General features: G+C 37.9%; 1 protein-coding gene across 27 annotated transcripts in view; it reads left to right on the forward strand.

The window, feature by feature from the left end:
• Nucleotides 1–13,662, forward strand: part of SOX6 (SRY-box transcription factor 6) — an 833,346-nt gene that overhangs the window by 801,373 nt on the left and 18,311 nt on the right. For 24 of the 27 annotated variants that reach the window (XM_059874855.1, XM_059874857.1, XM_059874853.1 and 21 more), the window contains one exon: nucleotides 12,184–12,417. In XM_059874855.1, the coding sequence (XP_059730838.1) occupies nucleotides 12,184–12,417 (234 nt within the window). The remainder of the gene's footprint in view (nucleotides 1–12,183; nucleotides 12,418–13,662) is intronic. The other 3 variants (XM_059874849.1, XM_059874861.1, XM_059874866.1) reach the window with 1 other exon arrangement.

The following is a 13,662-nucleotide window of genomic DNA, read 5'->3' on the forward strand; positions in this document are numbered from 1 at the left end:
CCAATGCTATTATGAATGTAAATTTTAAAATTATTTTTTAAATTGCTCTACTATTAGAAGTACAGTTGATTTTATAGTTTTTTATGTTGCAGTAATAGTAAATTCACTTTTTATTAAAAAAAATTATTTATTTATTATTTTTGGCTGTGCTAGGGCTTCATTGCTATGCACAGGATTTCTCTAGTTGCAGAGAGCAGGGGCTACTCTTTAGATGTGGTGTGCAGGCTTCTCATCGTGGTGACTTCTCTTTTCCAGGCTTGGGCTCTAGGCACACAGGCTTCAGCAGTTGCAGCATGGGGCTCAGTAGGCTCTAGAGCACAGGTTCAGTAGTTGTGGCTCACACGGGCTTAGCTGCCCCATGACATGAGATCCTCCTGGATCAAACCCATGTCTCCTGCACTGGCAGGCAGATTCTTAACCGCTAGACCACCAGGAGGCCCATACATTCACTTTATAGAAATTATTTTGCAAATTTCTTAGGATTTTTTTAACGTAAAAAATTATCCATGAATACACTCAACATGACTTAATATTCTCCAGTTTGCATGCTTTTTATTTCTTTACCTCCAGTAGAATGTTGATTAACAGTGGTCAGAGTGGGCATCCCTTGCGTTGTTCTTCATCTTGGAGGAAAGCATTCAGTAGTTCACTGTTAATTATTATGTCGTACAGATTTTTCTTAAAAGTACTTTATCTGACTGAGGAAATTCCCTTCTATTATTAGTTTCCTGAGAGTTTTTGTCATGAATTGGTATTACATTTTGTCTAAACCACTTTTTGAATCTGTTGTGATGATCATGTTTTTCCCCCTTTGTTTTGTTAATGTAGAGAATTACATTGCCTGATTTCAAATATTAAATTAATATTACATTTTAATTTATCCTGAAATAAATTCTACTTGATCTTGTTTTATTATCCATTTTACATATTATTGTATTTAATTTGCAAATATTTTATTAAGAATTTTGCACTTATGCTCAAATCTCTGTCAGGGTGTGATGTTACTTCATAAAATGAATTTGGGAAGTTTTTTCTTTCTCTACTTTGTTTGTGTAAGACTGCTATTTGTTTTTCCTTAAATGTTTGGAAGAATTTACCAATGAACCCACCTGAGATTGGAGTTTCCTTTGTGGGAAGGTTGTTGACTATAAATTGGTTTTCTATATTAGCTATAAGAGTATTCAGACTTTCTATATATTCATAATTGAATTTTAGCAGTTTGTGTCCTCCAAGGAATTTGTTCATTTCATATAAGTTGTCAGATTTATTGGAATTAAGTTAGTCACAATATTTGCTTTCTATCCTTTTTAATGTGAGTTGTATCTACAGTGATATACCCTCTTTCAATCCAAATATTGGTATTTTTGTTTCCCCTTCTTGTAGATCAATCTCATAAGGGTTTATCAATTTTATTGATCTTTTCAAATTACCAGTGTTTGCATTGTAAATTGTTTCCTATTCCTTTGATATCTACTCTGTATCTATCCTGAAAATCTCCAATTTTAACTGGATTATTTAATTTATTTATATGTAATATAATTGTTGATTTTGATGGGATAAAGTTTTACAATTTTCTATTTTTCTCTTTGTTCCCTCAGTTTTTGGCTTTCTGTTACTACTTTTCTTCCTTTTGCTTAATTGAATCCTTTTTCTAAGCTATTATTAAAAAGAGATAATTTTTTTTTAGAGGAATTTGCGGTTCACAATAAAACTGAGGGAAAGATAAAGATTTCACACACACTCCTGTCTTCACACATGCATAGCCTCTTCTGTTACCAGCATCCCACCTGAATGGTACATTCGTTACAATCGATGAACCTATGTTGACACGTCCTAACCACCCCAAATCCATAGTCTGTATTAGGGTTCATTTGTGATTTTATACGTTGCTTGGGTTTGGACAAACGTATAACATGTATCCATCATTATGGAATACAGAATATTTTCATTGCCCTAAAATTCCTGTGTTCACTTACTCATCCTTCCTTCCCCCACCCTTTGAAACCACTGATCTTTGTACTGTTTCCTTTTGAATCCTTTTTTAGTCTTCCATTTGAATTACTCTACTGGTGTTTTAGCTATACTCCATTGTATTTTTAAATTTTTTTTTCTAGATTCACTATTCATCCTTAATTTGAATATCCCTATAGTTAAAATTATACCACTTCTCATAAAATAAAGCAACATTTAACTTTTACTAACTTGGTCTTTTGTGCCAATGTGCTTTTTTCCTCATAATTTTACCTCTTCTTATATTATAAATCCCAGAATACAATGTTGTATTTTGTATTAGTCACTTGTCTTTTAAAAATATTAAACAATCAGCTGTTTTTATTATGAAATCCAGAAAAGACAAAAGCTTTTAATTTAGTCACATATTTCTCATTTTCAATTCTTTTCTATTCTTTCTATGTGTCTAAGTTTCCATCAGATGTTATTTTTCTTCATCTTGAATAATTTCCTTGAATGTCTCTTTTGGTATGGATCTGCAGGTAACGCGTTCTCTCAGCTTTTGTTTATCTGAAAATGTGTTTCATATTCATTTTTAAGCATATGATCATTAGATAAGACCACTGATTTTTTTTTTTTAGCAGCCTAAAGATATTCTATGGTCTTCTAGTCTTTATTATTTCTAATAATCAGCCATAAGTTGTATTACTGTCTCATTTTATGTATTATGTGTCCTTTTTCTGTAGCATTTTCCCTTTGTCTTTGGTTTTCAGCAGTTTGACTAATGTTTAGGTATGATTTTCTTTGTATCCTGCCTGTGATTGTCTGAATGCCTCGAACCTATAAGCTGTTTTTTTTAAACCAGATTCAGGTAAGTTTCAGGCCATGTTTCTGCAAATATTTTTCTGTCACAATCCTCTCTCCTTTCTTTCTAGAATTCCAGTTACACATATTTTAGGACAATATATTGTTTTACATACTGCAAAGTCTCTGCTTACTCTTTTAGCTTTTTCTCTTTCTGTTTTGAGACTAGCTAATTTCTTTTGATGTATTTTCAAGATCACTGACCCTTTATTCTGCACTTGAAAATGCTATGAAGTCCATTCAGTGTATTTTCATCTCAAATATGTCTGTCAGTTCTAGAATTTCCATGTTTCTTTGTGTAGTTTCATTTCTCTGCTAAGTACCCCATTTATGCATTAATTATGATATTATTTTTCCTTATATACTTGAACATATGTTTTAATGACTTCTTTAAAGTCCTCATTTGCTAATTACACTATTTGAGCCATCACAGTTCCTATTGATTTTTTTTTTTTTTTTTTTTTTGAGGGTGGAAAGGTCTCTGGGTCATATTTTCCTGATTGTTTGTACATCTAGTTATTTTTTTTTATTATTATCATACATTGTGGATTACAAATTATAGAGACTCTGGCTTCTATTATCTTTCTCTGTTAAGAATGTTATTTTTTCTTCTAAGAGGCAGTTAAATCGATCTCATTGAAATTGTAGAGGCTTAGTTTTGCATGTTAGGTGGTGACTGTTTCAGTTTTGTCTTTAGTCCTAGAGTGAATCCTTAGTCTTGAGATGTAGTCTTTATTCAAAGAGTGATCCCTCTGGGGTTTCAGTGGAAAGCCTGAGTTTTTCATGGATACTTTCTTACTTGGTAGGATTCAAATCCAAATTCTGTTTAACTTGCAGTGGGCATCAGCTGAAATTTCTTCTCAGATTTTTCAGATATACAGACCTGATTTCCACTGGAATCACTGAAATCATCCCTATACCTGTGAAGTTCAGGTGATAGCCACTCAGAAGCCTCAGATTATCTTTCCTGATACATTAGGCCAATTAAGACAGATCTTCCGTTGCATTCCAGCCACTCCATGCTAAGTAGACTGGGGGATGTCTTCATGGAAAAGCTATAAAAGCAGGGTTTTACTCAGTGATATTTCTTTCTTTCTAAGAGTTAATCCTCTCCAGTTTCTTCTTAATTTTGGTAGAGCTCAAGTACCTTCAATTAGTTGTTTTTCTATGTTTTTTTCCTCCAGAATTTATAATTATTATATGACTAAAAGTTAGTCTGATGTAAGTTATTCTGCCATTACCAGAACTGGATCCCAGAAGAGAATCTTTTGTGCTAATATTTTACTTACATTCATTCTGTCTGACAAAATGTAAATCTTAATGGGCCTTTGAGAAGGTATTTATTCTCTTACTTTTCTCTATTCTTTATTTCCAGTTCACTAGTAATCACTGAGACTGTTCAGTGGTAATTTCTAATTTAGCTTCCATTTTGATATCTTGTATTTGTTCATGTCCCTACCCTGCTTTTTTAAAAACCTTAAAGACTTCTTGACTTTATAGTTAAGGTACTTGGCAATCTTGCTCCTACTTACTTTCTGAATTTAATCTCTTGACATTCCCTTATTATTTTTTTTTTTTTTAATTTAAACAAACTCCAGTACTCTTGCCTGGAAAATCCCATGAACAGAGGAGCCTGGTGGGCTGCAGTCCATGGGGTCACTAAGAGTCGGACACAACTGAGCGACTTCACTTTCACTTTTCACTTTCATGCATTGGAGAAGGAAATGGCAACCCACTCCAGTGTTCTTGTCTGGAGAATCCCAGGGACGGGGAGCCTGGTGGTCTGCTGTCTATGGGATCACACAGAGTCAGACACAACTGAAGCGACTTAGCAGCAGCAAACAAACTCAAGCCAAAACCAGATTCTTTCTATTCCTTAAAACCCTCTATGCCTTTGTTATAACTCTGTCTTTACATTCACACATTCTGCAGCCTAGAATGCTTTCACACTCATGAAAAGTGAAAGTGTTAGTCACTTAGTTGTATCCAACTCTTTGTGACCCCATGGACTATAGCCTACCGGGCTCCTCTATCCATGGAATTCTCCAGGCAAGAATACTGGAGTGGGTAGCCATTCTTTTCTCCAGGGGATCTCCCTGACCCAGAGATCAAACTTGAGTCTCCTACATTGCAGACAGATTCTTTATTGTCTGAGCCACCACACTTATATCCACTGGTAAATTCTCACTCTTCCTCTTAGATACTACCTAAGCAGTACTTGCTCTCTGCAGCTTACATACTATTCACCTCTGTCCACTCCAACATTAATAGCCTCTCTTCTCTGCTTTCATAGTATTTTGAAATTACCCATGTTAGCACTTACAATGTTTTGTAATTTTCTATTTCTGCATCTCTTTCCCTTACTGGACCAGATTCCTTTAAAACAAGGCACATGTATTTATCTTTGTATCTTCTGTCACAATGCTGGGTACATCTGAAACTTGTCAGAAGTGTTTGCTGAATTAATGCATACATAAATGATTCCTAAGCACATTACAGAATTTGCCAGAGTTCCTCCTTAGGGAGGACTTTATATATGCACAAATCCATACCAAACGCTTACTCATTCACTCACATAACCCTTGGAATTTACCCAGGAAGGGGGCCTCTTTAGGATTAGTTCAGGACCATTGCCATAGGCTATGATGGTTAAACTAGCCTTCTTTCCAACCCACCTGGAAAAACTCAACTTTCTGTATTCTTTTTAAATCGTTTAAATCACAGATCCCTAAGGAAGTTTTTGCCTTGGCAATTTCTGCTTTTTCCCCCATTGACTATCTTTTTTGCATCTAACTCAAAGTTTGGCTTTATACAAGCTGATACGGGAGACAAGAATGAATTAACCAGTCTGAGCCCCTTCAGGGAAATGGAGAGAACAGGAATTCCTGGAGTAAATGGAACGAATGCTTTTCCTTGTTGCCTGGTGTGATACTGTTGGCCTCCTGTTATTTAGGAATGGTGTTGCTGATAATTAAAGACTCTTAGGTCAGCTGGAAAGCAGTAGTCTCCAAGTACATAGCTGTAGGTCTAGGCATCTTCCAACTGCTTTTCATGAGAAGACATATTATGAATATTGAACTCACAAATGATCCCTCTGCTATTAAAAGTAAAAAATCTGCCTCTTAGAATTATGAGCTATTCCCTAGGATAACTCTGGATTCTGACACAGAGCATTGGCTATTTTAGAATGAAATGCTTCCCCCACCCCTTTTTTAACTTGATGTTATTTCTCAAAGTAAATGAGCAGTATGAAGTCACATTTGATATGTAGATTCTAAAGTTAATTATAGCAGAGAGTCAATTTTAAGCTTCAAATTTTCAGACTAACAGCATACCTTGTAAAAATAATACTATATAGTATTATATAGAATTTTCCTTATCTGTTTAAAAGCGCTTTCTTAATATACAGTCTCTATTTTTAAATTTCTGAGTTTATATGCATGTATGCAGTCATATGTGTTTTTATTACTACAACAATAATTCCCTTACCAGTTTGTTTCATGAAGCAGCTTAGAGAAGTTATGACCCTTTTATATTTTCTTAAAATTCTGACTCTGATCATATATCATATATCAGATCCAATTTAAGAGTAGTTTCAAACCTTGGTCTCTCTAGATAAGTCTCCTCTCTTCCCAAACCTTGGTTTATTAATACACCACTTCTAGTTTTAACTTGAAGTATCCCATTCATTTTTCAGTTGACTCCAAGCACTTGGGAGAGAGAAAAGGAGACAAGAAAAAAGAGATGTATATACACCCTGACGTTTCCTATTTTCACTTTCTTAATTCACATTTCTATACTATGTGCTGTGCTTAAATTTCTCAATATCTGGGAGCGTTTCTTGTGAGACTAGAGATCTTCTGTGTAATTCAGTGTCAATCGGTGTCATGTAAATATGTATTATGGGAGGACAGACAAGGTCACTGTCGGACAGTTGGTGGGGTGAGACGTGAACTCTCTTCCTTGGAGAAGGTAGAATTTAGTTAGGTAAAAGTGAGTAGGAAGGATATACTAAGACTGCGATATGGAATGAGAGGGAGAGAGACTGAGCATAGCTATGAACATATTTGGGAGAATCAATTGATATATAGTAGAGGTGGCACTAGTGGTAAAAAACCCACCTGCCAATGCAGGAGACGTGAGAGATGCAGCTAGACCCCCGGGCCGGGAAGATCCTCTGGAGGAGGGCGTGGCGACCCACGCCAGTATTCTTTCCTGGAGAACCCCATGGACAGGAGAGCCTGGTGGGCTGCAGCCAATAGGGTCGCAAAGAGTCAGATATGACTGAAGTGACTTGGCATGCACATGCTGAAGATCTACTGAAACCAGAGTCTAAAAATCTACCATGATCAGTCTGCAGGAGATTAAAACTTCCCATTTACAATGAAATACATCTTGTAAGTAAGTAAATAAATGGAAGCTGGCTATTTGGTGTTGATAGAGGTAAAGAAAAGCCATGACAGTAAAAGCAGACCTTGAATGTTAATCACCTGTAGCATAGTAGTTAACTCAGAATAATATTGAAATGTTTTTGTATCTGACATTCTCCACAAGCCTGTCTCCTGTGTATGCATGCAAGTATATAAATTGCTGAATTCATGTCAGTTGTAAAGTAATGGCACTGAGGGCATCATAAATTACCATGGTGATCCTCAGGAGAAGACACTGTCGTATCTGAATGAGTGTTTCACTTCCAGAGTAATGTATGCCTTCATCTGGCCCAGCAGTCAGCATATTGCCCTGCGTTGATGGATATTGTCAGCTGGAAGCTACACTACATTTCACTGCACAATAAACATGGCTGTCAAACCCATATAAAGTGAAATCAATTTATCCTGTATGGTCAGTGCATTTTAAATGAAATTAATGTACTGTGGGTATGGTGGCAAAAAGGTAGCATATTAGTTATGCATCTTGGGATTTGAGACTTTTCATGTAAGGGATCATTCTATCTAGTAGGCCTCAAAGAAGGGCTGTATATAAAATGTGTTATTTTGCATGGTCTTCAGAAAGGGGCCCCTCTCCCCTTCTTCATGTTTAGAAAAGAATTGATAATATTAGCCAGTTCAGCCCTTTTATCCTATCTTTTGTTTGCAATAAATGATGACCATATTTGCCAAATAATAGTGTACTTTAATGTTCTAATTTATTACTAGCTGTGACACAAACAAATTTCTACTTAATCAGGTAGCTGGAAATAGAGTAGAAGGGCAGAGATGAATTGGATCGTATTTTACCTGTGTAATCACTCCACTGAGCTGAAAGGATTTGCTTTTTCTAAAATGTAGGGATGTAGGTTTTAATGTATATTTTGCTTCTAAACTGTTAGGAGTAGGCTTTCCTGTTTATGCAGTAGAATACCTGGCTAAGGCCATCAGTCCAACTTTACATTTAACTGTAGAGGTTCTCAGTCTATAGGGAAATATTTAGTGGTTGCCACATGTAAAGCATGTATATCAGTGTGTCGTACTGGCAGGGGTTATGAAAACAAGCAAGTGCTATGTAGATTCATCCATTCACTCGTTCATTAATTGAATGTATTTCACTAACTGAAACTTTATATGCCATGTGCTTTATTGGAACCTGGAGATACAGCAGTGAAGGAGAGCCAGTTCTCACCATGTCCTCAAAGGACTTTTAATCTAGTGTGACATTATGGTCGCTAGGCTTCCCGGGTGGTGCTAGTGGTGAAGAACCCACCTGCCAATGCAGGAGACACAGGATACGTGGGTTTGATCCCTGGGCCTAGAATATCCCTAGAGAAGGGCATGGCAACCTACTCCAGTATTCTTGCCTAGAGAATCCTATGGATAGAGGAGCCTAGTGGCCTACAGTCCATAGGGTTGTAGAGTCAGACACAACTGAAGTGACTTAGGACGTACTATGGTGACGTCTTTGGAAACCATGAAATATCAAGAATTTAGAAACAGTTTCATAGGGGTGTGTGGCTCAGGTGGTAAAGAATCGGCCTGTAGTGCGGGAGACCTGGGTTCAATCCCCGGGTTGGGAAGATCCCCTGGAGAAGAGAAAGGCTACCGACTGCAGTATTCTGCCCTGAGAATTCCATGGACTGTAGAGTCCATGCGATCGGGGAGCCTGGTGGGCTGCCGTCTATGGGGTCGAACAGAGTCGGACACGACTGAAGCGACTTAGCAGCAGCAGCAGCAGCAAGTGACTTTCACTTTCATAGGGATGTTAAAGAATTATCCTCATGCAGCAGATAAATATATCAGGACCCTTGAAATGACTGCCTTTTAGTCTACTACTTTTGTATATGAGTTGAAACTTAACAATTTTGTCCTTGGAATTCAGGCAAGAATACTGGAGTGGGTAGCCATTCACTTCTCCAGGACCGGACCCAGGCCTCCTGCATTGCACGCAGATTCTTTATCATGAGTCTCCAAGGAAGCCAAATAAGGAGTAGTTGTTTTTGTTCGGTTGTACAGTCGTTTCCAACTCTTTGCGACCCCATGAAGTGCAGCATGCCAGGCTTTCTTGTCCTTCACCATCTCTGGAGCTTCCTCAAACTCATGTCCATTGAGTCCATGATGCCATCCAACCATCTTGTCCTCTGTCATCCTCTTCTCCTCCTGCCTTCAATTTCTCCCAGCATCAGTGTCTTTTCTAATGAGTCAGCTCTTCACATCAGGTGACCAAAGTATCGGAGTTTTAGCTTCAGCATCAGTCTTTCCAATGAATGTTCAGGACTGATTTACATTAGGATTGACTGGTTTGATCCCCCTGCAGTCCAAGGGACTCTCAAGAGTCTTCTCCAACACCTCAGCTCAAAAGCATCAATTCTTCAGTGTTCAGCCTTCTTTATGGTCCAACTCTCACAATCATACATGACTTCTAGAAAAACCGTAACTTTGACTAGATGGACCTTTTTCGGCAAAGTAATGTCTCTGCTTTTTAATACTCTGTCTAGGTTTTTCATAGCTTTTCAAGCTATGTTTTCAAGCTTTTCAAGCTAGGTTTTTCATAGCTTTTCATAGCTTGCCAAGGAGCAAGCATCTTTTAATTTCATGGCTACAGTCACCATCTGCAGTGATTTTGGAGCCCAGGAAAATAAAGTCTGTCACTGTTTCCATTGTTTCTTCATCTATTTGCCATGGAATGATGGGACCAGATGCCATGAACTTTGTTTTTTGAACACCGAGTTTTAACCCAGCTTTTTCACTCTCCTCTTCCACCTTCATTAAGAGGTTCTTTAGTTCTTCGCTTTCTGCCGTAAGGGTGGTGTCATCTGCATATCTGAGGTTATTGACATTTCCTCCAGCAATCTTGATTCCAGTTTGTGCTTCATCCAGTCTGACATTTCACATGATGTACTCTGCATATAAGTTAAATAAGCCTTGACATACTCCTTTCCCAATTTGGAACCAGTCTGTTGTTCCATGTCCAGTTCTAACTGTTGCTTCTTGACCTACATACAGATTTCGCTGGAGGCAGGTGAGGTGATCTGGTATTCCCATCTCTTTAAGAATTTTCCAGTTTGTTGTGATCCACACAATCAAAGGCTTTGACATACTCAGTAAAGCACAAGTAGGTGTTTTTCTAGAATTCTCTTACTTTTTCTATGATCCAATGGATGTTAGCAACTTGATCTCTGGTTCCTCTGCCTTTTCTAAATCCAGTTTGTACATCTGGAAGTTCTCATACTGGTGAAGTCTGGTTTGGAGAATTTTGAGCGTTACTTTGCTAGCATGTGAAACGAGTGTGATTCTTTATTGTCTGAGCCTCCAGGGAAGCCCAATAAGTAGTTATTGAGTATCTATTGTATGGAAAATCCGGGGGATACAAAAATGAGTACAACATAAACACTAACTTTAGGGGTCTCATAAACCTGGGATAGAATGGAAATAATTAAAGATGATCACCAAAAAAAAAAAAAAAAAGAAAGAAAGAAAGAAAGAAAAGGAATTTCTTTGGCACAGAAAAAAAACATTAAAAAAAAGAGGAATGAATGCAGCCTGGGAGGCATCATTGCAAATGCTCTTCCTTTGGCCTGAATTACCCTACCCATCTGTCTTTACCGGGCAGTAAAGACTCCCCTATTCACATGCTAATTCCTGTTTGTCTTCCAAGATTCAGATTAGATGTCACCTTTAATAGGAGGCATTAGTTGACTGTCCCCTCTGCTGGTGCCCTCTTGATGTCCTGTTTACTTCAATATTAGAGCACTTACCATATATTCCATTATGACTGTCTGTTTGGGGTCTGTCTCCTCCCCAAACTGAGCTCCTTTAAAAGCAGGTGCTGTTTTATTCACTTTTGTATACCTAGCATTTGGCATAAAGCCAAAGTCATAGTAATTTCTCAGTTAATTGTTTAAATTGAATTATTTAATTAATTCATGAAACACACCATATTTAAATAGGCCTTAAAGGATGAGTGAGATTTAGCTTGAAGAAGTAAGAGAAGGAGCTTCCAGCCAGTGAGGGGAGCACTGGCCAAAGTACTGTATTGTGAAAGAGAATTCTTTTGGGTAAGATAGTTTGAAATGGGGAGAAGGCAATGGCAACCCACTCGAGTACTCTTGCCTGGAAAATCCCATGGACAGAGGAGCCTGGTAGGCTGCAGTCCATGGGGTCTCGAAGAGTCAGACATGACTGAGCGACTTCACTTTCACTTTTCACTTTCATGCATTGGAGAAGGAAATGGCAACCCACTCCAGTGTTCTTGCCTGGAGAATCCCAGGGATGGGGGAGCCTGGTGGGCTGCTGTCTATGGGGTCGCACAGAGTTGGACACGACTGAAGTGACTTAGCAGCAGCAGCAATTTGAAATGGCTGTGATGTTTAGCACATGAGGCTAAAATCATAGATAAGAGCCTACCTTTGAAGGGAGACATCACAGCAGGAAAGGTTGTGTGCATGCTAAGTCACTTCAGTCGTGTCGGACTCTGAAACCCTATGGACTGTAGCCCACCAGGCTCTTCTGTCCGTGGGATTCTCCAGGCAAGAATACTGGAGTGGGTTGCTGTGCCCTCCTCCAGGGAATCTTCCCAATCCAGGGACTGAACCCATGTCTTATGACTCCTGCATTGGCAGGCAGGATCTTTATCATTAACACCACCTGGGAAGCCGAAATAATTCTTTATTGTCAACTGGAATTGACTGTAGTAAAGATGTGCTAGGCGTTTAAAAACATGCAAAAGTAATTCTGCCCAGTGTATCTTTGAGACCTACCTCAGAAGAGCCTGTAGGATCGTCATCTGCAACTGTATCCTGCTTCCAAGAGTTCATTTAAAAAGAAGTTCATTAAAAAGTTGCTAGGGAAAGCAACTGAACCAGGTGGCAAGTTGTGTTACATTATCCAGATAATAATGCTTTGCACCTATCTTGTTCTTCCTGCCCTGACATTACAGGAAGTAAAGCAATGAATGGCTCTGCAGCTAAACTACAGCAGTATTATTGTTGGCCAACAGGAGGTGCCACTGTGGCTGAAGCACGAGTCTACAGGGATGCCCGAGGCCGGGCCAGCAGCGAGCCACACATCAAGCGACCAATGAATGCATTCATGGTTTGGGCAAAGGATGAGAGGAGGAAAATCCTTCAGGCCTTTCCTGACATGCATAACTCCAACATTAGCAAAATCTTAGGTGAGTGCAGACACTGACGCTAATTATCTAATGAGTGGAAAGAAGGGTCCTAATATGACACCTAAGGGAGATGGTGGTGTGCAGATATTAGGTGTCACTCAGCAAGCTACCCCAGGAGACTGTCATCGTCTCTTCACTCTTCACCCGCACCGCGGCATTTAGGTTTAGGAGTTAGTACCTCCACCAGGTGCCAGGGCAGGACTGACTAAACACTTATTTTAGAGACAAAATATTTATTGTATGTGTAATAGGACAACTCTGAGGGGTCACTGCTAACTAAGAATCATAAAGACAATCTTTATCTCCTTTTCTTAATTTAGTCTTTTAAAATCTTTCAGTTGCTATGAAACCCTGGAAACACTCAGAGTTTTCTGCTTTAGTGTTCTTGGGTTCATATGTCCTTCTAAAAGAACTCACCAAGGACTAGGGGTGAACCCCCAAAATAGTGTGAAATTTATGGAGTGTAGAACAGTGCCTCTAATGATAACTTTAAAACTTGTAAAATAAAACTACATTTACTTTAATAAGATATGACTAGTTCAGATTTCATAGCAGTGAGTTGAACACATAGACCACAGGGTAACTTGCCAGAGTGATTCTCCTATTTCTCTGGATTAAACTCAATCCTTTTTCTATTAGTGTAAAGCTTGCCTCGTGCAGATTATACAGTGTGGAATTATTGTACTCAACATATTGAACGTATTTTATTCAACATGCAGCATTGCAGTCAACATGTTTCCTCTTTAAAAAGAAAAAACACAGAAGGCACTGTTCTATTTAAGCTGTCATGATGTGACAAAATCTCAAAGGGAGCTGTTTAAGAAGCTGAAAAACATTAGAGACTTAAGCTGTGGTTTTCTTTTTTTAAATGTTTTGTTCAAAAGCAATAAATATTTAACCTGAGTAAATATCAGTGATCTGGACATACACAAATACACATGTTTTGTCACTGTATAAATAATTTAACTTGATTCTGAGACATTTGAGGCAGTGACCCCTATGAAAATTTAGAACATACATAAGATCAAATAGTGTTAAAATGTTAAAATAGTTTTTCCCTTTTTCTTTTTGATGTTTGAATTTCAAGGTAGATACTAAAAATCATTACAATTAAGTGGAGTTTTATTTTTAGACTTTCAGAGATGTATATCAGGGGATCATTCTTATGAATTTAAACCATGATGGATATATTAAATTTTTTCTAATTAATAGATATTCCAAAGAAAATTATTATTTTTCTGTCCC

The sequence above is a fragment of the Bos taurus genome, chromosome 15 (assembly GCF_002263795.3).
Source record: "Bos taurus isolate L1 Dominette 01449 registration number 42190680 breed Hereford chromosome 15, ARS-UCD2.0, whole genome shotgun sequence".
Taxonomy (NCBI): domain Eukaryota; kingdom Metazoa; phylum Chordata; class Mammalia; order Artiodactyla; family Bovidae; genus Bos; species Bos taurus.